We start from the raw sequence: 23,326 nt of genomic DNA on the forward strand, positions 1-23,326 counted from the left end.
AGGAAAATAGCCTTCTCTTGAAACAGTTTCAATCCATTCAATTTCTCTTTATATGTTTTGTTTCCCTAAATACTAAACTGATTTATTTTCCATATCCTTGCCACACTTAACTAAAGTAAAGTAAAATATTGAAAAAAAAAAAAGATATTGTTTTGTTTCATAATTATTGCGTCTCATATGGAACTGTATATCCTACTAATACAAGAGATGTCCACATGTTTAAAGGGAGGTGCTGATTGATTACAACTTGGATTTTTGAGAAAATATTTTTGTTTGACAAAAGGTCTATCAAGTCACCTCATCTCCATGACAATTGTTTGCTAAAACTTAAATAAATTCATCAGACTTACTAGCTTGTTGTGGAGCCTTGAAGCAAACAACAAATGGAGATGGTTCATGCTGTTTACCCCCACATAACCAATTCCACACTGTGGCCACATGAAGGCATCTGGGCCAACTTCTCTTCATTGATGAAGATCTTAACATGTGGTTGAAAATTCCAGAAAAAGCTAGTAAGGGATGCCCTAGTTAAGATTATTTTGGCTATTCCCAAATTTAATGATAAACTGTCCCGCTCAGCCAACTGGTTTGCATTCTTAGTGTCACATGATCTGTCACATGATCTAATGGAGCACCAATAAATCCATTATCACAAAATGTAAAGAATATGCACAACATCAAACCAGAGAGGACCAATAGTCACAGCATCATTGAAGAAGTCTGACAGTTCAAGAAGCACAAGATCAAGTCAAGTAATCAGGTCGTTTTAAATGAACACACAACTTTAACAGACATGTGCAATGCAATGTATAACACTTTGCATTACTCTAATTCAATCCAAAACAGCAGCCACCTTTACCAAGTTTTTCATTTTCAGGGCTCTTGGTGTCAGAGAGGACCTGTTTCAGGAGGCTCAATTAGTCGTGGCATAAAGTATTAGATTATATGGATTTATTTGTGTCTGTGTGACCACTAGGAGTCAGTACAGAACCAAGATTCACCATGAGACCAAACAACCTGGAGAGAACATAAACACAGACAGACACTTTCACATTGCAGCGTAAAGCATATTATTAATCAAACTATTTGGCATATATGAGAAACATATATAAGAGTTGAATGTGTGTTTGAAGAAAGAGGAAATCCAGCACTGGGTCTCAGTGCTTCCTTCCTTATCTATGATCTATGAATAAATGAGATGGTGATGAGATCCGGGCCTTCCCTAGAGTGTTTGGGTGAGAAACACCCTGTCCTCCTTTTGGTATGTGTCCTGGATGCAATCATCTGTCAATCATCTGTTCCTGCAAGTTTGTCTCCCTCATCTGGTGGAAATATCAGATATTTGAGCGAAGGTGACCAAACTGATGGTCCTTCAAAGGTTCAGGAGTATAATGGGACTAACTCTTTTGCCATGGCAGCACCCCACTGCTGTGAGTCTATCGAGGCACATGTTGCACATTGTTGTGAACAGTGCTTTGACATGTGGATATTGGACTTCCTCTGGACCTCCATCCAATACTATGATTCCTTGAGATATTATCTCTGGTGTCTGGTTTTGGACAGGGATTTGTGCTGACATGTTGAGTTTAATCTTATCTATTCATTTGTTATACTTATATATCTACATATAGTTTGACTGTCATAATAACAAGGTTTATCTATGCTGTACAATTGTTTATTTCATTCTATATTACGATTCAATTTCATTCATTCATTATCCAGTCTATCGCAGGGCTGACATATATAGACAAACAACCATTCACGCTCACATCCACACCTACAGGCAATTTAGAGACTTCAATTAACCTAAGCTGCATGTCTTTGGACTGTGGGAGGAAGCCGGAGAACCCGGAGAGAACCCACGCTGACACGGTGAGAACGTGCAAACAGAAGGTCGTCTAGCTTTGATATTAATTAATTGAATCTCAATCTCAGGGTTGCTACAAAGTTCTTGTCATGGTGTACAGTGACCTGTTATTTGATATACACACAAATCAAGAGATCAAGTTCTTTATACATGAAATATTTATTGGACTAACTACACAAGTAAACTTCAAGACAGAAAAAAATGTACAAATGTCGAACGACAAATATAATTTATAAACATTATTCAATTATTTGATTTACTGAATCTACCTGGACAAATGTAATCATTTTCATTAATATGTGGTTCGTCATTATACATTGTACTGTCCATCATATTCTTTATTCATTCCATTCATTTTGTTCATTTATTCATTTGTTTTCTGTTTAGTAGTTTAGTTATGTAGTTAGTCCAATAAATATTTGCTTTAACTGCAGTTAACTTGTCAATGTGCATTGCTCTACTAAACACACACAGCTGCCTTGGTGGCATCAAAGGCCGCAGTACATCCCTGCAAGGCTAACTTCATCCAATCCTCTGAATGGATTATCTAAAAGTCAGCTGAAATTCAATCATTAAATTTTAAATTGAATTAATGAGCAGCCCCAGTAAAACTTTTAATAACCTATCCGATAAGAAAAATGGTGTCGTGAGACCTTCATTAAAGGAGAGTTAAGGAATGTCTCTACCAGGGACAGTCAGACTCCAGGGAGCTGATAAAATGGGTGCTATGCTCTCCCTGTTCTCATTTCATTCAGTCAGGTCAGCCCACTGTTCCTTCAGCCTCAGATATCCCAACAGCAGAACATAATACTGTATACATTTGGCATCAGATAAAATAAAACAGCTGACAAACTAGCCATGTCATTTCCCCAAAATCTATTTCATATAACTTCAGGAACAATTGAGTGGCCAAATTTCGTGATTTGCAAAATTATCCATTGACTACCTTCCATATTTTATATTATAAACAGGCCCTATTATGCTATTTTCCGGGTGCATATTTTTATCTCAAGTTACAGTTACAACATGTTTACGTGCGTTAATGCTCATAATGAGGCTTGTTTTTCTCATCCTGGCTGTTCGCAACACCTCTTCTCACCCTCTCTCTGAAATGATCTGTGAGAGCACTTGCTCCTTCCGCAGACATACAAGTCTGCCCTGATTGGTCAACGTTTCGCATGTGTTGGAAATGTCCCGCCCCTTACAAACAGAATTCAGCCCCGTCTTCCAGAGCGGTTCAAAACACTGTTAAAGCTGTCCTCGGCCAAATGCAGCGAACACAACATTAAGTTTTCGTTGTACTACTCTGGCAAAGTGTTAAAAATTAAATGTAGACACTTTTTCTTCATTTCATCCGCCTTCAGAAGTCCAAACAAAGGACATTTCCCCTCGCAGAGCTGAGCACAGCGTCTTCTCGAGGTGACGGCTGCCAAAAACAAACTATTCCTCCGGAGCTTCAGCTCCGTCCCTCTCTTTTGTTGTTTGAGGGCCAAACTAGCTGGTAGGAGTTTTACGTCACTTCTGTAACATTATGACCTCATAAAGTTACGGAAGTGAAGGAGAGAATTCAATGGAGCCGTTTCAGGCAGCTCAGGAGCAGTGTTTCTGAGGGGGAGGGTAACTCCTTTTAGGCGTGGACTTCAGGTTTTACACTCTAGGGACCTTTTACATGTAAAGAATATGTAAAACACACTAAAGGAGAGGGGAAAAGTGGAAAAGCATAATAGGGCAACTCTAATATAAGGTCCACCGCAAGAAGAGGGACTTTGCCTTTCTATAAATACGACTAATGTCTGGTAGTTGCATGTCCCTAATATGAGACATGCTACAGAAAAACACTGTATCCTCCATTTCCCATAGTGCAACTTGGTGGCATCTTTCCTGCCTGATTTGAAAAATAGTCTCCGGAGATACAGAAACATTATATAACTGTTTGTGCCCCAACACCTGTGTGTATAAATACACACAAGTGTACCATTCTACTGTGTGTGTGTGTGTGTGTGTGTGTGTGTGTGTGTGTGTGTGTGTGTGTGTGTGTGTGTGTGTGTGTGTGTGAGAGAGAGTTGTGACAGTGAGAGCTCACATGAATCCCTCTTTACTTTGGGTTCCCAAGGCTAAATTGATACTCAAGAAGACAGAAATGATAAAACAAAGTGACAGCAGAGTGTTTGACCTTTTTGCTTTTATTCAGGTAGCAGCACCAATCAGCACTGACCTACTTACACACTGCAGCTCCTCTCAGCCCCGCAAAGCCACACACACATACACATTCAAATCAGAGTCAAACTGCACACAACTGCACACTGCACAGACATGTAGGATCGCACACACACAAACACCCCCCCCCACACACACGCATGACTGCACCAAGCTCTTCTGTAGCTTTCCTGTAGTGAGAGACTGAGTGAGAGACTGCTGTCATGACTGAGAGGGAGAGAGAGAGAGAGAGAGAGAGAGAGAGAGAGAGAGAGAGAGAGAGAGAGAGAGAGAGAGAGAAAGAGAGAGGGAGGCCTCTAGTTCCACAATGGAACAAACACTTTCTAATGAGTGTGTTTCTTTCTCAAGCGGTCCATTTCAACATGCATCCAACATGACAATAAGAATAAATGTGATTTAATTGACAAAATGGTTAGACTTTGATACTGATCTGATCTTGAACAGGTGTAAGTACACCTGTCTTCCTTTGTCATGTTATCTGTGGAAGTGGACTCTACCATCACCTGGGATGATGGCAGCTAAAGCTACACTGAAACTCAGGCACAATAAAGCAAAAGGAAGAAAGCAGCTCCAGCCATTTCTACACTTATGATCATGGCGGAGTGAGCGCTTGTAGTGGTTAACCACTATACCATCTGTGCAATGCATCAATGACTTTGTGTTTAATGGTGGTAGTTTCTGTTGTAACTGAAAAAGTTATTCTGCTGTCAGTTACCAAACAGCTTCAGGTGTCTCAGCTTCACCCTCTGGATTGAAGCAGACTTGAATGTCACCTGAGACACATTGCAATCCCATCTGGATTTTTCTTCATCATTTCAAGCCATCATATTGAATGCAATATTAAATATTACAGGGAGATTGATGTAATTGACATTCTTTAATGTTATTTCTAACAATGCTATCATATGACGGTTATCTATCATCCATCTATGACTTTATCTTACTTTTTCTTATCATATAGTAACAGATGTCCTGATGTCCATGCTCAACAGTGATGATATAGTACGAGTATAATATCATAGTGACCGACTGTGTGTGTTTCCTGTCTTACCTGGGTAGAAAGTGTCTGCAGTGCAACACACACTGCTGCAGTGTTACTATCATCGAACTAGAGGCCAGGGTGAGAAAGAAATAGTGAGAGAAAGGAAGAAAGAGCGGCTCTCCACACTACGAGTCGTTGATTTTTTACACAGTTTCTTTCTGTCCTCCTCAGAGACTCTACGCCTTCTCCCTCCACCCATCAGGGCTGTAAACACACTGATAAATGACACTGAGCTCAGTGATTGTTGCGTCTTTACTTCGTGCTGCTCAGTGTGGTGGGGCGGCAGCTTCACAAACTGACAGGACGTCCAGCGAGTGTTTGTGCAGACCGCACTGGCCTTAATTTCAAAAACACCAAACAGCCCGCTGCACCGGCTGCTGTCAGATTCCATAGTGGTAACAAACACTGGGAACACTCTCTAGCAGCACGCTCAGGCTGATGTTGAGATATCCTGAATATTAACCACATGGATGACCTCCAGCCATCTCCGCACTTCACTTCCCTTGTCATACGAGGAGGAGGATTTATTCTGATCGGCATCAGCTATGAAAAACATTAAGCAGCAGCAGATGGTCGGCTGGCTGGCTGCTCGCCTCAGTATCTCAGTGTGTGTCACCCGTCACATGAGATTTCCAAAATCTGTGTGGACATGTTTACCGCTCTGTCTTATCTCGCCCGCCCTTTGGCGATTTGCATTGAGTCGGGGCGTGCTGTCAGTCAGTCAGACCACTGCTGCTTTTTGTTGGCGCGCAAACAGAATGTTAGCCCACAATGCTTCACATCTTCTGCTCTCCTTAAGCTTTTTATTAAGCACTGTCCTGAAGGAACAAACACACAGTCACACTTTTCATCTACCTGCACGTGCACACACACTCACACGCATACATACGTAATGTTACTCGCTGCCAACAGCTCTGTCACTGGCCTTACAAATATGGCATTGAATGTCTGCTCTCCTCGCCCGCTGTGTGTCAGATATCGAGGCCAGAGCTCGGCGCCGGGCCTAGCGGGTGTCCTCTTTCACAGCTTTACATCCACAGCAGAGGACAAAGAATGGACATGAAGACCCACACTCAGGCTCAAACGTTCTAACATAGTCTCAAAGTTTCCTGATGGCCTCACATTGGGCTGTCTGTTTCCCCCCCCTTCCCGAGCCCATGGAGTGTGTCAGTAGTTCAGGGCCGGGGAAGTGAGGGTCTGCAATGGTGGCTAGCTGTTGTTCTCAGCCGTCATGTATTTAAGGGCGGCGAAGCCATAGCGCCGCGACATGTTCTGCTGGAACTCCTCCTTCAGGGTCTTGAGGCAGACCCGGTACTGCTTGTTGGAGCGGAACTTTGTGATATCAAAGCTTGGCGCATGAGGCATGTGGATCATATAGGCGTTGGGCAGAACCACAAACTCATACTCCTGTAGAGAGGGGAGGACAGGAAGAGTGTCTTTATTACAACACCTCACAAAAAGCTGCATTAATACTTTTGTCCACATCCAGCAGAGACAGAGAAACATTTTCATTCATTTTTGTGTCCACCACTATTCCTTTGAACTCCACTGTTACTTACATACTGTACGTTTCAGTATAAAGATAACACTAACTGCTATATAATTGGTGATTTGTAACTGGACTTTAAATAGCTCCTTTCTAGTCTTCCGACCACTCAAAGCACTGCACACTACATGCTATCAATCATCCACACATTCACACACTGATGGCAGAGGCTAGCATGCAAGGTGCCATCTTCTCATCAGGATTAACTTGGGGTTCAGTGTCTTGCCCAAGGGCACTTTGACATGGACTGGAGGAGCCAGGTGTTGAACCGCCGATCTTCTGATTGGAAGACAACCTGCTGTAATTGTACCATAGGGTCGCTTAATAAAATGCAATTAGTAGTCCCATTTTGTTACATTAAAAAACACATAAAGAAAAACAAAAGTATGTTTTGAATGGAGGGTGGAGAATGAATGATTGTTATTGATATGTGGAGGAAGCTGCTCTGGTTTGATGTACGGCAGCTGTTACTTCTGAATCTCTTTCCAGACAGCAGCAGGGTGATGTTGTGGCTGGGTGGGTCTGTCTTTTAATTACTTTTTGGGCTCTTCACAGGCACCTCTTCTCAGTAATATCACTGATAATCAGTAGATGATACCAAAGACTTCTGTTCTCTTTTAATCACCCTCTGTAGAGCTCTCCTGTCCTGAGTGAACATCTCAGACCAGTTTGTAATGTTTCCAGTTAGTATGCTATCTATTGCTCCTCTGTAAAAGTTCACATTGTAACTAATTCCTTTTTATATTAAACTCACCACTCTGTTGAAGTGAAACTAACCAGTCGGTATCACTGGTCACTGTTTAATAAAGCACGCTTTATGAGCACAAGCAAGGACGGTTACCAGATAAGAAAGTTGGGCAAATTGTACAATTTCTTTGCTGCACCAAACTGCAGAGCTGGTGATACTATCCTGGAGGTTCATCTCTGCGAACATCACCTTTCACATCAACTATACAAATGGCATCCTTTTTTAATATATTTGGTGCAGCTTTAGTGATAAGATCACAACTAATCCTCCTTCAGCCCTGTGATTGACCTCTTGCCTCATCAGCTGGAATTGGCTCTGTTCCCTGGAACCCAAGGATGAGCAGTAACAGATAGTGGATGGATGGACTTTACTGTGATACGTCTGGACCAGGGGCTGGCATTTCATGAATAACACTGCAAATAGATAGACAGATATTGAGTACTTCCTCCAAACCTGACCTAAGCCTCATCATAATTATACGCATAGTGACCTTTCAACAGGGGCATTTACTGCTTAGCTGTAAATCAGCAATAAATGTTGGAAGCACCAAGCTGATTTATTAGCACTACAGATAATAACTGATAAATAATTATAGATTTTACAACAATGTATTTATTTCAAGATTATATTTTTGTATTACCTGCAGACACCATAAATGAAAGCATGGAGAAGGAGTATACCGAGACATTGAGCAGACAGTTTAGGCAGTTAGACAGGAAGTAAGAGTTGGTTAAGTTACCTGTGCATCCAGCTCCATGATGTGAGCCACCTTGTTCCAGCCGAAGCCCACAAAGCGGCGGTCATATTCAGGACTGTCCCTCCTCACCATGACGTAGGGCTCAAAGTCGGCCTCCCACTGCACCCTGTAGGGCATGGTGGCTGTCCGCCATTTGGCAAAGTTAGTTGGCGCATGGCCTTTAGTCCAAACATGGTACCTAGAGGAAGCAAGAAGAAAAGGTTTTTATCAAACTATAGTGTGAAGAACTATGCTCCTCTATCCAGCCTTTCTAAAGTGAAGTGCCATTTATAGTTTCTATATTATTAGGTGGCATTTGGATTTAAAAGCTCTGTCTTAATCATGGTCTCAAAAGTTTAGACTTTACTTATAGGGCCCTGTCTTACACCCGGCACAAAGCATCGCAACCGTTGTTGCTACTTTCACATTGACACAGGTGTCATGTTCAGGTATGAGGGTCCGCCGACCGCATACCTGTCCTTTCACAAAATTACAAAGCAATACTGATCCAGCATCCTCCGTCAACGGCCAGCATCAAAAGGTGTCAGAAAAAACAGAGTGTCCTTCTGATCACTATACACAATATGAAACTCATCAATATTAGACAATTACAGGGCTGTACCGAATAGTTGGAATCTTCATTCATAGCGTTGAGGATCAAAAGCTAAATCAACATTTGATTGCTGCACAGGTTTACGTACAGAACCAGTCAAAAGTTTGGACACACCTTCTCATTCAACTACTTTGAAGAATCTAAAATATAAAACATATTCTGGTTTGTTGAGCATTTGTTTGCTTACCACATAATTCCATATGTGTTCCTTCATAGTTTGAATGTCTTCAATATTAATCTACAATGTATAAATAAAAATAAAAATAAAGAAAAACCATTGAATGAGAAGGTGTGTCCAAACTTTTGACTGGTACTGTATATTCATTGTGTCTAACCTGGTATTTGTGCACAGTGTGATAAAGATCAGGCTACACTAGGGTGGGGTACACTTGGTTTCTGAAGGAAAAATATGTGCTATCTGGTGTTGGTGCACACTGCAGCTAGAGTAGAACCAGTTGGATAGAAATACAATTCATGCCCTCCCTTTCTAACCTCTACTGCAGCAGCAATTGTGGCAAATATGAGTAGCAACATCTGCACCACAGACAGGGAATTATTATGAGCTGCTGTAATGAAAGCCTGAAGACATTGCTGGCTTCAGAAACAGATGTAGCTTACCTGAAGGTGAAGAGTGTGCCCATGTCCAGCTGAGAGAGCAGCTCAGCTTTGGACTTGGGGTAAGACAGACGATATCGCAGCGTCTCAAAGGCTGGAACCACCAGGGCTTTCTTAGCATTGGCCATGTCCAGCTGCACCACTGACTTCCTACAACCAAACACACATAGGACTGGATTACATACTGTGTATAACTCAAGCAAGCATTTGAAAAATCCTATAAAACATGTAATAGAAAAATTCACAATTGTCTTTCTGAAACAGGAAAGTAAGAAAAAACAATGAGCAACACTACCAACGTAGCTGGTTTCCCCCTGAGTCTCTCTCCTCTTACCTGAGGTACTCGTACAGGCCGTACATGGGCAGGAAGTCGATGTCGGACAGGAACATGTAGGGTGTGTTGACGTGCCGCATGGCCACATTACGCAGCAGATTGACCGGGTAGAACTGTCCCTCTTTGTAGACGATGTGGTAACCTACGTTCCCGCGGCTCATCAGCACCTCGGAACCCTGAGCGTAGCGCAGGAACTGCTGGGCCTCGGCGTCGGACAGGTACAGGGCCAGGCTGATTGGGCCTTCCCAGTGCTTACAAATGGCCTCCAACATCTGGAGCCTGCAGGGGGCGGGACACGGGAATGGGTGACATCACAAAGATGTTTCACTTTCAGGGCCCAGATGTGAAAATTACTTTTATTTATTGGTGTGAGACAATGGAAATAGTAACCTGTGTGAAAAAATAACTAAGATGTCCTGCTAGCTTTAGTTATCTGACAATTTTACATTTATGTTTCGAGGGAAGCCATTTCCTTCTGCTTGACAAAATATTTCTAATCAAAGTCTACGTAGGGAGGAGGACAAGGCGGATGGGTGGGTCAAGCAAACACAGGACAAGCATTGAAAAGTCAACTCTGACTTATTTTAACATTACGTTAAAAGTTAATGTATGTATGTATGTAACTTATATTTCATAACACACATACTTATTTTTTAGCCAAACCATGATCTTTTACTGAAACTAATCAAGTAGTTTTGCTGTTTTGTTTCAATTTACAACATTAACCACATGCTTAAAACTGCGACTGCAATCCAGGATAAATTTTGATATAGTAATTGATAACAGTTTAGTTGTATGGGAATGTCATTTTTAGAAGACAGGGTTGTTGATCTGCATTCAAGAGGTAGATGACTTTCTAATCCGAAATAAGCTTTTGAATGCACATTCTCTGAACCTCACACTACATGAAATCTTCCTTTAATGACAAAAATGCCAAAACAAAACTTTTAAAATATCACAACGTGTATTTATTTATCTAAGTGTTGAACCCTGCGGCTGTTTACAACTGTTTGTTTCTTTGTGACTTTAAAAAGTAAGAGATGTCCCACAACAGATGGAATCCTGATATTTATCGTTGTGACATTTAGGAAAGCTTGGGACGGCTGATTCATGCATTAGATTCGGCTTTACTCACTACTTTAAGAGGCAAGCTTTGAAAACATTTTTGTTCAGGCCGGCCTTAGCTCAGTGTCAGTCACTCTTAATAGAGAGGGGAAGCAAATTCACAGATGCTACTATTTTTCACTTCCCTCAGTTAGGTACAGTATTTAGATATCGTGTAGCTTTGATTTGTAAAACCAATTTTGTCAATCTCCTTTCCTCCCCCCTCCAGTTCCTCTGGATGATTATCACTACAGTATTCTCCAAGTCATTTGGTATTCTATCCGAAGGTGAGGTTGTGTTATTTGCTGAGGGTTGCTGTTTTGGATCTAGAAAGCCAATATTTCCCTCCACGGTGCCACCATGGGCCTTAATAAAACAAGATACAGTCAAAAACAAAGTGATGCTGCTGACACACACTCTGCAATAATATATTGCTGAGCAGAAGACACAACATACTGACAATAATAAAGCAGGGCTAGAGTTTTCTCTTTCCTTAAGGGAGACATAACAAACCACGGGCTCATTCAACGGTTTATTCCCTTGGGTGTATGAATGGGCTCCATGCATGGCAGTGTATTAGATGAAAATGATTCATACATAATCAGCACGTGGGGAAGGTTTACATTTTGTGGCACATGCCTGTCGGATGTCTCCCATAGAAAGCGATCATTCTCAAAGGAACATTCGCAGTTTATTTCAAGCATACTGAAGCCCATATTCTGATGGTTGTTAGCAACCACTATCATAAACATTCATGACTTTCTGGCTGGTCATGGTAATGATATCTTTAGTTGAAACCATAGTGTGGGCACAGATGGAGGAACCAAGGCCCCCATTCTTATGTCCCGCTCTGAGCAGCTAATGTCTCAGCAACATACTCATCCTAGTCCACCATGAGCTACCCTTTTATTGTACATCAGCTTGAATAATGTGGGAGTTGAATGAACCCAAGGGGGTTAATGGGTTGTGATAACAAAACAGAATTAAATACTGGTAACATAAGAGGACAGGAAAACAAAGTCAGCAGAGGCAAGATTCATGGAATTTCAGCTAAATTGTAATAATATCTTGTTAAATAATAAGACCACTTGAAAGAACAATCATTCTGTTGTTGGTATCAGCAGGAGTTTTTATGTTGTGTTGATGGAGGTTCATGTCACTACACTTACTTCAATTACTGCAGAGATTCCAAGCTTACCAAACAAGCAGCCTGGCTCCAAGTCTTGTTGGTGAAAATGCTCCGCACCTTGTGGCTAAATTCGGCCCCTCCACCATTATTGAGTCAGCAAGAACTCAAAGAGAGCTATTAAATGGGGTCATTTTCAGACTTGCAATATCCCTGACATCATTAACCAAACTGAAAACAACAAGTTAAGACAGGATTAGAGGGGCTGCAGCAGCAAAAACAATTCTGTTGACTTTGCCAAATGAATCTCAATTTCTTCTCTGTAAAACACTAACATCCTTTATCTTAACCATAGAATTAACAACAGGTTGTCGAGGTGGAGATAATTGTCTTGGAGTTTTGTGGATTTCAAGTCCCTTTCCACAATCATTTCTATGTATAAGAGCATTAGCTTGAGAGCCAGTTAGAAACCATACTTTAACTATACTACACTATATTTACAGTAGATCCTTTTGATTGACACACCGGAATAAAGCTGCGAGAATGGCCCAGCCAATCACCTGACTTGAATCCAATAGAAAATCTATGGATAGAACTAAAGATCAGAGTTCATAGAAGAGGCCCACTGAACCTTCAAGATTTGAAGACTGTTTGTGTGGAAGAATGGGCCAAAATCACACCTGAGCAATGCATGCGACTAGTTTCTCCATACAGGAGGCGTCTTGAAGCTGTCATTACCAACAAAGGCTTTTGTACCAAGTATTAAATAAATTTCAGTAAGCGTGTTCAATACTTTGCCCTGTCATTCCATTTTATTACACATAACTTAATTTCTGAACTTATTCATTTTGTTTTCTTTGTATGTATGGATTACTTGGGTTGTTACCGACATCTGGTTTGAATTTCATGTCAATAGCACCTTTAGAAATATATTTACTGAGAAAAATGGTGACGTGTTCAATACTTATTTTACCCGCTGTATATGGGACTACTGGAACCCTGGAGTCCTCTCTTTCAAACCCAAGCACAGCTGTTGCAGAACTAGGGTCTCCATTAAGGTGAAGTGGAGCATTAACATATATTGTAACAGACTACCTTTTGAGCAGACTGAGCTTTGTTACTGTTGGTGAAGAACAGTACCTGTCCATAGAGAGCTGGGCGACTAGCGTGACGTCAGTGTTGTCAGAGCTTGGTTCATGCTCATAGTGGAGGAAGTAGAGGTGCGTTCGGTGGACGGTGAAACGTTCTCGGCGAAACTCGTAGCAAGGATCATCTTCGTCCAGCTCTGACAGAGTCTTCTGAAGCTGCAGGCAGAGAGGAGAGAGACACAGACAGTAAGACATTTTATGGACAAGAAGGTTAACCACTGAAGGTGATGCTGCATCACAGTCTCCGGACCGCCAGTGGCTTTCTGTTCCAAAAAGTGCACCATGATCGAAATAGGTTGAGCATAGACTAATCATTAATCACTTCACATATATCAGGGCAAACAAACTGCATTTGTAATGCTTTAATCCAAAGCACTTTACAATTTGCCTTTCACTTACCCATTCACACAGACTGATAAAGAGATGCAAAGAGCTACTGTGCAAGGTCTAACCATCAGGAGCAATTCTTTTAAGCATCAGACCCTGTGATTAATGGACGACCTGCTATCTGCTCAACTAAGCCTACTCTGGTTGGGTAATTAGCATTTTTGTCTATGTGAACCTGGACTCATTAAAGGGTAACTTCTGTATTTGTTCTACCCTTCTTTCACATGTTTTTGTGTCTAAGTAACTAATGGGGACAATAATTTCTGAAACTGGTCCTGCAGATGGCCGCCGTTAAATAGTGTTGCAATGTAATTGCACAGGGCAACTCCACACCGTAAATGTACATTCACAAAGTAATTATTTTTGCAATGACAGGCTCAGGTTGTTATTATAGGTGTCTGGCAGCTGTGGGAGAAAACCTTCAGCTGGGCCAGTTGTCTTCAGTTCCTCTACCACACTGGTTAAAAAACTTCTATCAACGAGCAGATTCAATAGAGTTCAATATGAATATAGATTTACTGCAAAGTCGAACAGTGTACATGTAAACCAAGCTGGTCCACGGAGCAACTGATTGTCCTCCAGCTATGCCTTCTCTATTATGCCATTTAACTTTCCATTCCATTACACTTTGAGTGTGCTTTAATATGTCGACTATATTCTTATTAAGCTGAGTATAAACTTTAATATGTCCAGAATATTATTTTATATGTCGAACATATTCTCTAATATGTTGGGTATATGCTTTCATATGTCGAGTATATTATTTAATAAGTTGAGTATATTCTTTAATATGTTGAGTATATGCTTTTATACAGTACCAGTCACACCTTCTCATTCAACTACTTTGAAAAATCTAAAATCTAAAACATATTCTGGTTTGTTGAGCATTTGTTTGTTTACCACATAATTCCATATGTGTTCCTTCATAGTTTGGATGTCTTCAATATTAATCTACAATGTATAAAAAAATAAATAAAGGAAAACCATTGAATGAGAAGGTGTCCAAACTTTTGAATGAGAAGGTGTCCAAACTTTTGACTGGTACTGTATGTTGAGAATATTCTTTTATATGTCAAGTATATTCTCTAATATGTTGAGTATATGCTTTAATATGTTGAGTATATGCTTTCATTTGTTGAGTATATTCTTTCATTTGTTTCAATATGAGTATGTTGTATGTTGAACAGATTTAACAAACCGAGTATATTTGATAAATATTTTCCATAAAACACTAGCAAAGAACCCGAGAGAGAAATAACCTTCTGCTTGATCCCATCTGTTATTGCAAAAACAGAAGGGTTATATTTCTTTGTAGCATTCTGTCCATAACGTCAGACACTGCATTGCAACCCGTTAAGCAGCTGTCGTCTGCAGCATTCTCAATAAATACTGAACCAGTTTAAGAATGTGGTGTCCCAATGACAACAGGGCAAACTTCATTTTCTAATGAATATCATGTTATATAATCGAAAGCTCCAGAACAGCGACTAAAAGGACCTCAAAGTATGTTTGTTGTGTGAACTGCTGTTTCCAACGTCAAGAATGAACTCAGAAAACTCATATATTGTGGCATTTGATGGACAGGGAAAATTTCCTCATCCTTTAAAGCTTGCAGAGTTTAAAGCTGAAGCTAAAATGGCTACGAGTGGAAAAAGACAGGTTCAGGTCATGAGCGAGCTGAAACAAAATTGTTCTAAGGGAAATTTAAGTGTGATTGCCAATAAACACCAGCTAACATTGGTATTTATTTGAAGGTATGCTCCAAAAAAATGGGAAATCTTTGAGTTGTATAACCGTCCTTTGTACACTTATGATTTAATTAGAAAGATTCAGTCAAGAACAGCTCAATTTCTTATTATATTTGCTTTTATACTGTATGTCCATGCAACAAGTCCCCCACACTAAACCACAAAACACGCTGTTTCGTACACCGCTATGTTTAAGGATTGGTAAGGTTTAGGCATGAAATCTAATTGGTTAGTGTTAGGGGAAAATCATGATTTGGGTCAAAATCAACTACTTTTGTTGAGTTTAAGGGAACCTTAGTCACAATGAAAAAATAAAACCTTGACTGTTGGTCGTTACAGGCAAAGAGACCGAGGACTCCAGTGTCACATGCTATTTTAACCCATCCATTTTTTTCAACATCCTCTCTATGAGGTTTTCAGAGCGTGGAACAATGTCACACTGCTGCAGCCTTTGCTCCTGACAGTAGAGTCATGACTCATATTGCCCCTAGAGGGCCAGTTAAATAGAAACTGACCTCTTACTAAGGCATTTGAATAAAATAACTTCAGTGTCCATGTCTACACGTGTACCGAATATTTGTGGTGGTTATGCTGGAACAGCATGGATTAAGTTATGAGGGCTTTTCTGTGTCCCAGTCAGCCACCTCTAATCTTACATAAATCCATTTAGAACCAAGCTGTTAAAATTGATTACAAATAAACTGCAGTTTTCTAATTAATTCTCCCTGATTAGTTCTTGCCAAACACACCAACAGTGATACAGGATTTGCTGAGCACAAACCCTGAGTCTTTTGCACTGTGCACTGCAAAAATGAGGTGTTAATAGAGCAACACATCAACCAAAGTATGAATGGATGTCAGCCTTCTGTACTCAGGTCTATGCAACGTGTTGAAGAACACTAGAATCACTGAAGCTCAACAAAGTACAATCATTTTACTTTGGGGAGCAGCAGAGAGAAGTGGCTGAGGGCTGTCAGCAGAGGAGTTGGTGAGTGGCCTCGCAGTGTTATTAGTGGAGCTGCAGTGAGTGACTGGGCTGCAGTGGCTCTGTGGCCCTGAAGGAGCCTGGTCTGCAATATGCAGCCAATCCTTCAGTGACTTCATTAGTCTAATCATCATTTTAATGGGATTTAAATTGGTGCTCAAACCCTGAAAAATTGAGTGAGCAAACTATTTCCTGAGTTAAGGACACATTAGAATTGAGTGTTGGCAAAAAAAAAAGCTCTTGCATACCATGATGGGAAATTATAATGTGATTAACTGACCACAGTGCTGACACTTAAATAATTCTATGGTCCCATAGTGGCTGATGCTGTAAAAACCCAACCAGACCATGGTGACCTTCAGCAGGTTAGAAGCCAAGGAGGTGCGAAGCATCAGCTGGATAAATGACTCTATACAGTGTACTGGGCACTTACAGGCTGTGTCAAGCCCTTGTTAAGCTTCAAATTAACCAGGTTATACAACATGGGGTCCAATCATGTCTTCAGTGTTTACACCTCTTCTGAATGGACATACTGGAAGGTGGGCTGAAAAGCCTGCTGTCATAGTCTGCTCCTGGCTTCCTCCCTCTCTCTCCCTGATCTCTATTCAGGATTTCTGTGTTTTTGTTTGTCCTTGTAGTGGACAAGATCATTTGTATAAATGAAGATAATGCTGCAAACTTTTGGACACTCTCTAATAAAAGATATTCATCATGTTTAACTCAACATCCACCCTAATATGGATATATTTGAAGTAATCCAAAATTTACACTGACACAGGGCTGTAACTGTCCTCAGAACCAGCTTCGGAGGAGCTGAAAGGACAGTGGTCAGACAAACTGTCTCCCACAGGCTGATTGATACAGAATTAAATTGACAAAAAAGGTCTACAAGCAGGCTCAATGAGGAATATACAGGGAGTCACCCTAGTGTTGTGGCTCTAGAGAGGCCAATGTTGGTCGGTTGCCCACTCTAGTTCAGAATGAAATATTTAGGGTTGGGTACCTGACTGTACCTGTGTTCTTTTAACCGACCCCCTTTGGACAAATTAGATCGTTGCTTCATTGGACAGGACCCCCCGACTGCCACTGGGTATTTTGCACACTGTTAGGAGTATTTTTGGGGTACACTACTCTGGCAATCAGCTTGAAGTTGCTTCATAAGACACTTCATTCAAACTTGACATAACAAATTTAAACTCATCAAGTGAAGTCAGCAGTGGTTGAGCGGCTGAGCAACGGCAATGTACTCAGCAATGTGTGCACTGGTAGTTTTGTTAGCAGTTAGCCATACACACTGTCCAAAACAGCTGTAGTGAGCCAGCAGTCCATCAATGGCAGTATCAAACAGGCAATAAAGGTTTTTTGAGAAAGTGTGAGTCACTGCAACCTTGAGAGGTCCTTGAGCATGACACCACAGATGAGCATCCAAAATATTATGCAGTTTGGCATGCAAGATAAGCTGTGGACAGACACAGAGATGCACACACATACATGCACACATTCACTCATGCACATACACGACCAATCTCATCACCCCGGAGATATTAAAAATGCAGGTTGCATACATGACTCATTTGTAGTATTGATACGGTGGTAGAAATAGAAGTGCATTTGTTCAATGAGACAGATGAGAGATTGTTTGTCTAAAATGCTCCACAAAAACTTTAAAACATGGATTCACCTTAAGCAACGGCTTTCAACCAATGATAACTGAGATTTGAGGAACTCTCCTGAGTAAATATATAAGAAAATATCAGTTTCAAGTGTGAAAATGTTAAATATCAAACTAAAGAAAAAAGATATGAGAGTAGCAGCACCTGTATTATATAAACACAGCAGAACAGTGCCCGCTTAGACCAAGCATTGAAACAGCCAAAAACATTTCATACCTGATATTTGCAGTACAGCAAAGTATGAATGACCTTCTCAAGATCAGGTCCACTGTGAACAAATCTGATTTTTGAAATGATCCTAAGTGGATAAAACATTTTTGCATCTTGCTTTTTTTAAATTAAAGTTCACTTTCCAATATAACGGCTAGATTTCTGGCCGCAGATTTGACATATGCAGACAGGGGGACAAATGTTTTTGTAATAGGGATAAGTTTTGGAGGACGTTCTGGACGGACAATATAACAACTTTTGAACCAGTCTAGAGCTGTATCCCGGATGAAAACCCCCTTTTGAAGGTGAGCCAATAGAATAATGCTATAAGTAAACATATTTTTTTACTTTACAGTAGACACTTTCAATTTTATAATGAGAATTTAAACCCAGAGGGTCAAGGCTAGATTTCTTTAGAGTCGGCTGCACTACTACACACAGTCCAAAGACATGCAGCTTAGGTAGACAGACTACGTTTGAGCATCAGGCATCGTTTTCTGTAAACACACAACACTCTTTACACCCTCTGGAAAGATGTGGGCACAACAGTAACCGACCCCCTGTTGCTGGGCTAAGCTTTGATTCTTGGGTTTGTCACCGCAGCAGCATGCACAGAGGCGTTTCTACTCTCTGCGCAGTTTGTTGCATTATTCTCTGAAACATCAGAGGGAGCACAAACAAAATGAACTGTGAAGAATCCAAAAGACAAGTTTCACCCAAAGACTGTAGGTGTAACGGGCAAAACACCATAAACCAAACTCCACAATGATGAGGAGGGATTGTAATTGTCTTTAAACTCATATCTCATATTTATGGACTACTTTATTGCCTTTGTACAAGCCCTATTAAAAAACAAGTTAGGCAAGTTCAGGCAGTTTTTAGACGCACATTAAAGTTAAAATACTTTCAACTTTCAGTGCGGAGTTGCCTGCTCGTCAATGTCACACTTGATCAAGCAAGAGTGGCGAATGCGGCCACGCCTGTAGCGACGCATCTCGGTTTGATCGGCATGCATTTTAAAGAAACGAAGGTTGAATATCCAGTAAACAATTTGATTTGGCTGCAAAATATTTGTCAAATAAAACATTTTAAGACCTTGTGTTTCTAAAGCATCTAAAAACAAATTGGCCTTCCTTGCATAATCCATAGACATGTAAATATGTTTTTATCAGTCAACTATTTTTGACAGTCACATGACAGCACGCACCAAGTTAAAAAAGTTCAGAGGTGCACAACCAAGCGCCGTGACCACTTGCAGAGCCTGCGTACCACGTGCATTGCACCACGTGCTGGTGTGCCAAAACTAAACTACGCTTTAGCCAGCATTTTCCTTTAACCAGACATTAGCTAGCAGCAGGCAGGGTAGTGGAGTAGCTTTAGGTCCTAACTGGGTTAGCTTTGAGCCTTCCCCTTTTGGTCTGGCAGGTCTTGCAGATCTGGCGTGGCTGGTGATTGTCTCACGGTCCGCTCCACGCGCTCCCGGTATCCCGTTCTATTACTCCCCTTTTTGGGCGCTTTGCCTTTTTCTGATGCGAGGGCACAATGACAGAGGATATCATATTCTGAACTTATCGTAAAGGCCTCTGAGGCAAATTTGTGTTCTATATTGAGCTATACAAATAAATCAAATTGACTTGAATTTAAATGGTTGACTCACCTGATTTTTGCAGTTTCTATAGACTCAAGTGCATATTTACATACATTGTTGTAGTTATTTAGTAAATCATCTGTAGACAAGTATGAATTGGTTACTGCTTTATGTAGCTGCAGCGGAGTGCAGACATTTTCACGGTTGGGCAGGAAACCCGCTGAAGGGATTGATGACCAATATGTTGCCTTTGCTGATCAGCCTCATTCTGTATCTTCAGCAAAGATATTTTGTATTGGCAGTTTCTTAAAATTGAGTTAAAGTCCTTTTTTAAAAAAGAGGAGTCAGGGTTTAGTACTTTCATAAATACCCTGTTGGACCACTGTATCACCAGCCTCACAATGTGCAGAGCTATAACAAAACAACTTTAACAACAGCTACATAGGTAAATGTAGAAACAGAAATGGGTATCTAACCTCAAAACAAAACATTCTGAGTAGCGAATAATTTGTGTCCATAGAGTTGAATCTTGAAAAATGCCAATTAGTGAAAGCAAGAATCAATTGGTTGGTTGGATTCTCATTATTAACTTTAATTTATTTATTGATCAGGAAAAAAAGGATAAAAACATATTACCCAAACTAGAGTATCACTAAGGTTTCCCAGAGGAAGGTTTAGGGAGCCAGGAAAAATATTTGTGTAGGGGTGTAACAGTGCACAGAAGTCATGGTTGAGTTCGTACCTTGTTTAGCAGTGAAGGTTTAGTATGAGTTTGGTACAGGGGTAAAAAAACAAATGAGTAAAAATCTGTTTATTTCCATGTAACTGTCAACTTAAAGAGACAGTAGTGCAATGTCAAAGAAAGACAAAATCTTCCTGTTGTGGACTGAAGTAGCATTTTGTTCACTGGCAACTTATTTTCATTTTAAAAATTGGGAACATTTGTAACACTTTCCCTAAAGGAAACATGTCACACTAGGTAATAAAAATGAAGAGTATCTCTTATATCAAATTGTATATACTACATAGGGGTTGTTTTTCTCTTTCACCTTATGATTGGCACATCTGGATGATGCCTTTGAATGAACGTTGACATGATGGATGAGTTACCATTCAAAAACCCTTCAACAGTGGAGCAACACGCCATCTTTGTCTTATACACAACTATGTTGTTCCCAAACACTTTAGAGGACGAAGGCTGTCTCCTTAGTGTGACTGACTTGCACGCCAATCAGGTTGTTGTTCTAATCTAGGCAAATGTTGCTAACAGCATACAGCTATAAGTTACACGTCCTTTATCCTGCTTTTGAACTTGGGTTCTGCATGACATGGATCAATCTACATACAACGTATTCTATGTGCAACGGACCATGACCCCCGGACTGCAACAGTTCATCACGAATACACAAACAGGTACAGCCCTGCCTTCTTAGCTCGACTAAACGCTAGTTTACCACCCCCCTGCTTGTCTTTAGCACTAAAGAGGTCACACCTACATTTTCACTGTTGTGGTCAGCCTCGCTGGGACATCCAAACAGCTCTCGCCGCAGCAGGTTGCCATCATACTCCAGAAAGGTTAGATAGAGATTCCGAAAAAACTCGACATGCTTGTTCTTCACTCGCAGCTTCTTGGGAGAATTCCAATGGATCACCTAGGCAGAAGAACCACAGAGAAGAGAGCAGGGAAGAAGTTAATCAGGATCCTGTTATTGTCATGGTCATTTCTTTTTTTTTTGTAAGGTACAGGCAATTAAGCCAGTTCCATTCCACCAAATGATTAACATCCTGGTCCTGGGAAGACAAGTCATTAAAGCACAAAATCTTTTGCCCAGATCTCTATGGACCCCCTAAAACTATCTGTCCAAAATCTGTACAGTTATAAGATGAACTCTGAAGATACCTACCTACATCAATGAAGGACATGAGAGGTAGTTTTTTTCTTTCCTACAACCACTTGTGGTGAGAAGTTAGGGACTTAAGTTTGCGGACACTCTGAACCACACTGCACGCCTGCTTCAGTGATAAACACACACTCTTACGCAACTGGTTCCTCACACCTTTACGAGGGACAACACTTAAACTTCTGTTCAGAATTTTTATTTATTTTGCAAAAAATCTGTTTTATGCTTTGAGTGCAAAGGGCTGTTCCAGTATTCAAGTCAAGGAGCCTCAACAAGTCCTCAAACGTTCAGATCCATATCCATTCTTTCATCCACTTCGCTGTTTCAACTCATTTCAGTGTTTCCATTGACAGTGCTTAAACCTAAGCCTCCACTTCAGCTTCTTTCAATGTTTGTACTGATACTAGTTAGACCTTTTTTTTTAGGATACCAATTTAACTTCTTTCACTACTTCAACTTCAGCTATTACTCTCACAAACATTCAATGCTTCACAGACTCACATTTGAAACATTCCTTTGAAATATTTCAACAGCTTCAGCTTGTATTGCTTTAGTGTCTATTTGTTGGTGAATAAATGCTACAGTTTCTCAAGATACAAGACAAGTTCCTGTGTCTTTTTTTCTACCTGCCGATTAAAGTGAAGGGGCAAGTCCAGCTCAAGTTCACTTAAGGTGGACTGACCTTTAAGGTCGACAAGCTATTCTCGTTTTAGTGATGATCTGCTCTTCCACGTTTTGGTGGAGCAACTGCTGAGACAAGTGCAACACCTAGAGGTAAAGTTCATTAGACCAGTCCAGTCGGTGCCTGGCTTAATATCAAACTGGTTTAAAAATGTTTCCACCAGCCCAAACCTATTTGATTACACTTTGTGGTTTCTATAGTAACCAAACCCTTCAGAGTCTGATCTAGTTATTTTAATGCAGGAAGACCAAATAAAAGACAGAAAACAGCATCAAATGTGGGTGTTCAACAGATCAGCCTTAAAGAGCTTGGAGCATAGGTTTTACTTCAAAATATTCACAGTAGGTGTTGGGCGCCAGACAGGAGAATAATCACACTTCTACCCTTTCACTTTAAGAAAATGTTACTTTAAACAAGTTGGAGATATAGCCGGATAGCCTGCTACCCCCGCTACAAAATGCACAGGATAGGCAAAACCCAATGAGCGAGTGTGTCAATGAAAGCAGTTCATTTCAATCCAGTTCAGTTCAGTGTGTAATGTGTTTTTGAGGAAAATTAAGGAGAAGCCTAGAGAGTTGAAGGGGAGGGAACTTATCTTAATGTCCAAACCAAGGCAAGGAGGCCCAGATTGCTTTCAAGCAGTTCCAAGCTGTAGCTGACCACGATTCAAACCACCTGCTCCCTGGATCAGCACAATTCCACCAACACCTTGTCATCTAAACAAGTTCATGAAACCCAGCCTGTTCTTGGTCACTTGCTGCTCCGTTTTCTTTTGCCTACATCAACGATCTTCTTTTGGAGCAAATTAGAATTAGACTATAACGATCTCCTCCTCTAGCCACTCTCACTCCTCTCTCTGTTTTCCTCCATGATGCTTCTGTTAGTTGATTCTTCTCCAGCTCAAAGGAGTGTCTTGTTTATCGCCTCACTTTCCCATCTTATTTTCCTTGAGGGTGGAACAGGGCTCTTCATTGCATTTATTTATTTTCTCCCTCTCTGCTGCACGCTGAAACAAACTAAAGAAAAATAACTGCATATCTGCCTGTCTAACCAGCA

General features: G+C 40.7%; 1 protein-coding gene across 1 annotated transcript in view; it reads right to left on the reverse strand.

Annotated features, from left to right (window-relative positions):
- Positions 1-3,983: 3,983 nt before the first annotated feature.
- The window catches only part of large1 (LARGE xylosyl- and glucuronyltransferase 1), a 99,546-nt gene continuing 80,203 nt past the window's right edge, over positions 3,984-23,326 (reverse strand). The window contains exons 10-15 of the mRNA XM_054624986.1: positions 21,184-21,339; positions 13,089-13,252; positions 9,719-9,997; positions 9,388-9,534; positions 8,160-8,355; positions 3,984-6,533 (exon numbers count right to left, since the gene is read on the reverse strand). Coding sequence (XP_054480961.1) covers positions 6,336-6,533; positions 8,160-8,355; positions 9,388-9,534; positions 9,719-9,997; positions 13,089-13,252; positions 21,184-21,339 — 1,140 coding nt within the window. The 3' untranslated portion in view covers positions 3,984-6,335. The remainder of the gene's footprint in view (positions 6,534-8,159; positions 8,356-9,387; positions 9,535-9,718; positions 9,998-13,088; positions 13,253-21,183; positions 21,340-23,326) is intronic.

This window comes from Anoplopoma fimbria, chromosome 23, assembly GCF_027596085.1.
Source record: "Anoplopoma fimbria isolate UVic2021 breed Golden Eagle Sablefish chromosome 23, Afim_UVic_2022, whole genome shotgun sequence".
In the NCBI taxonomy this organism is placed as follows: Eukaryota; Metazoa; Chordata; class Actinopteri; order Perciformes; family Anoplopomatidae; genus Anoplopoma; species Anoplopoma fimbria.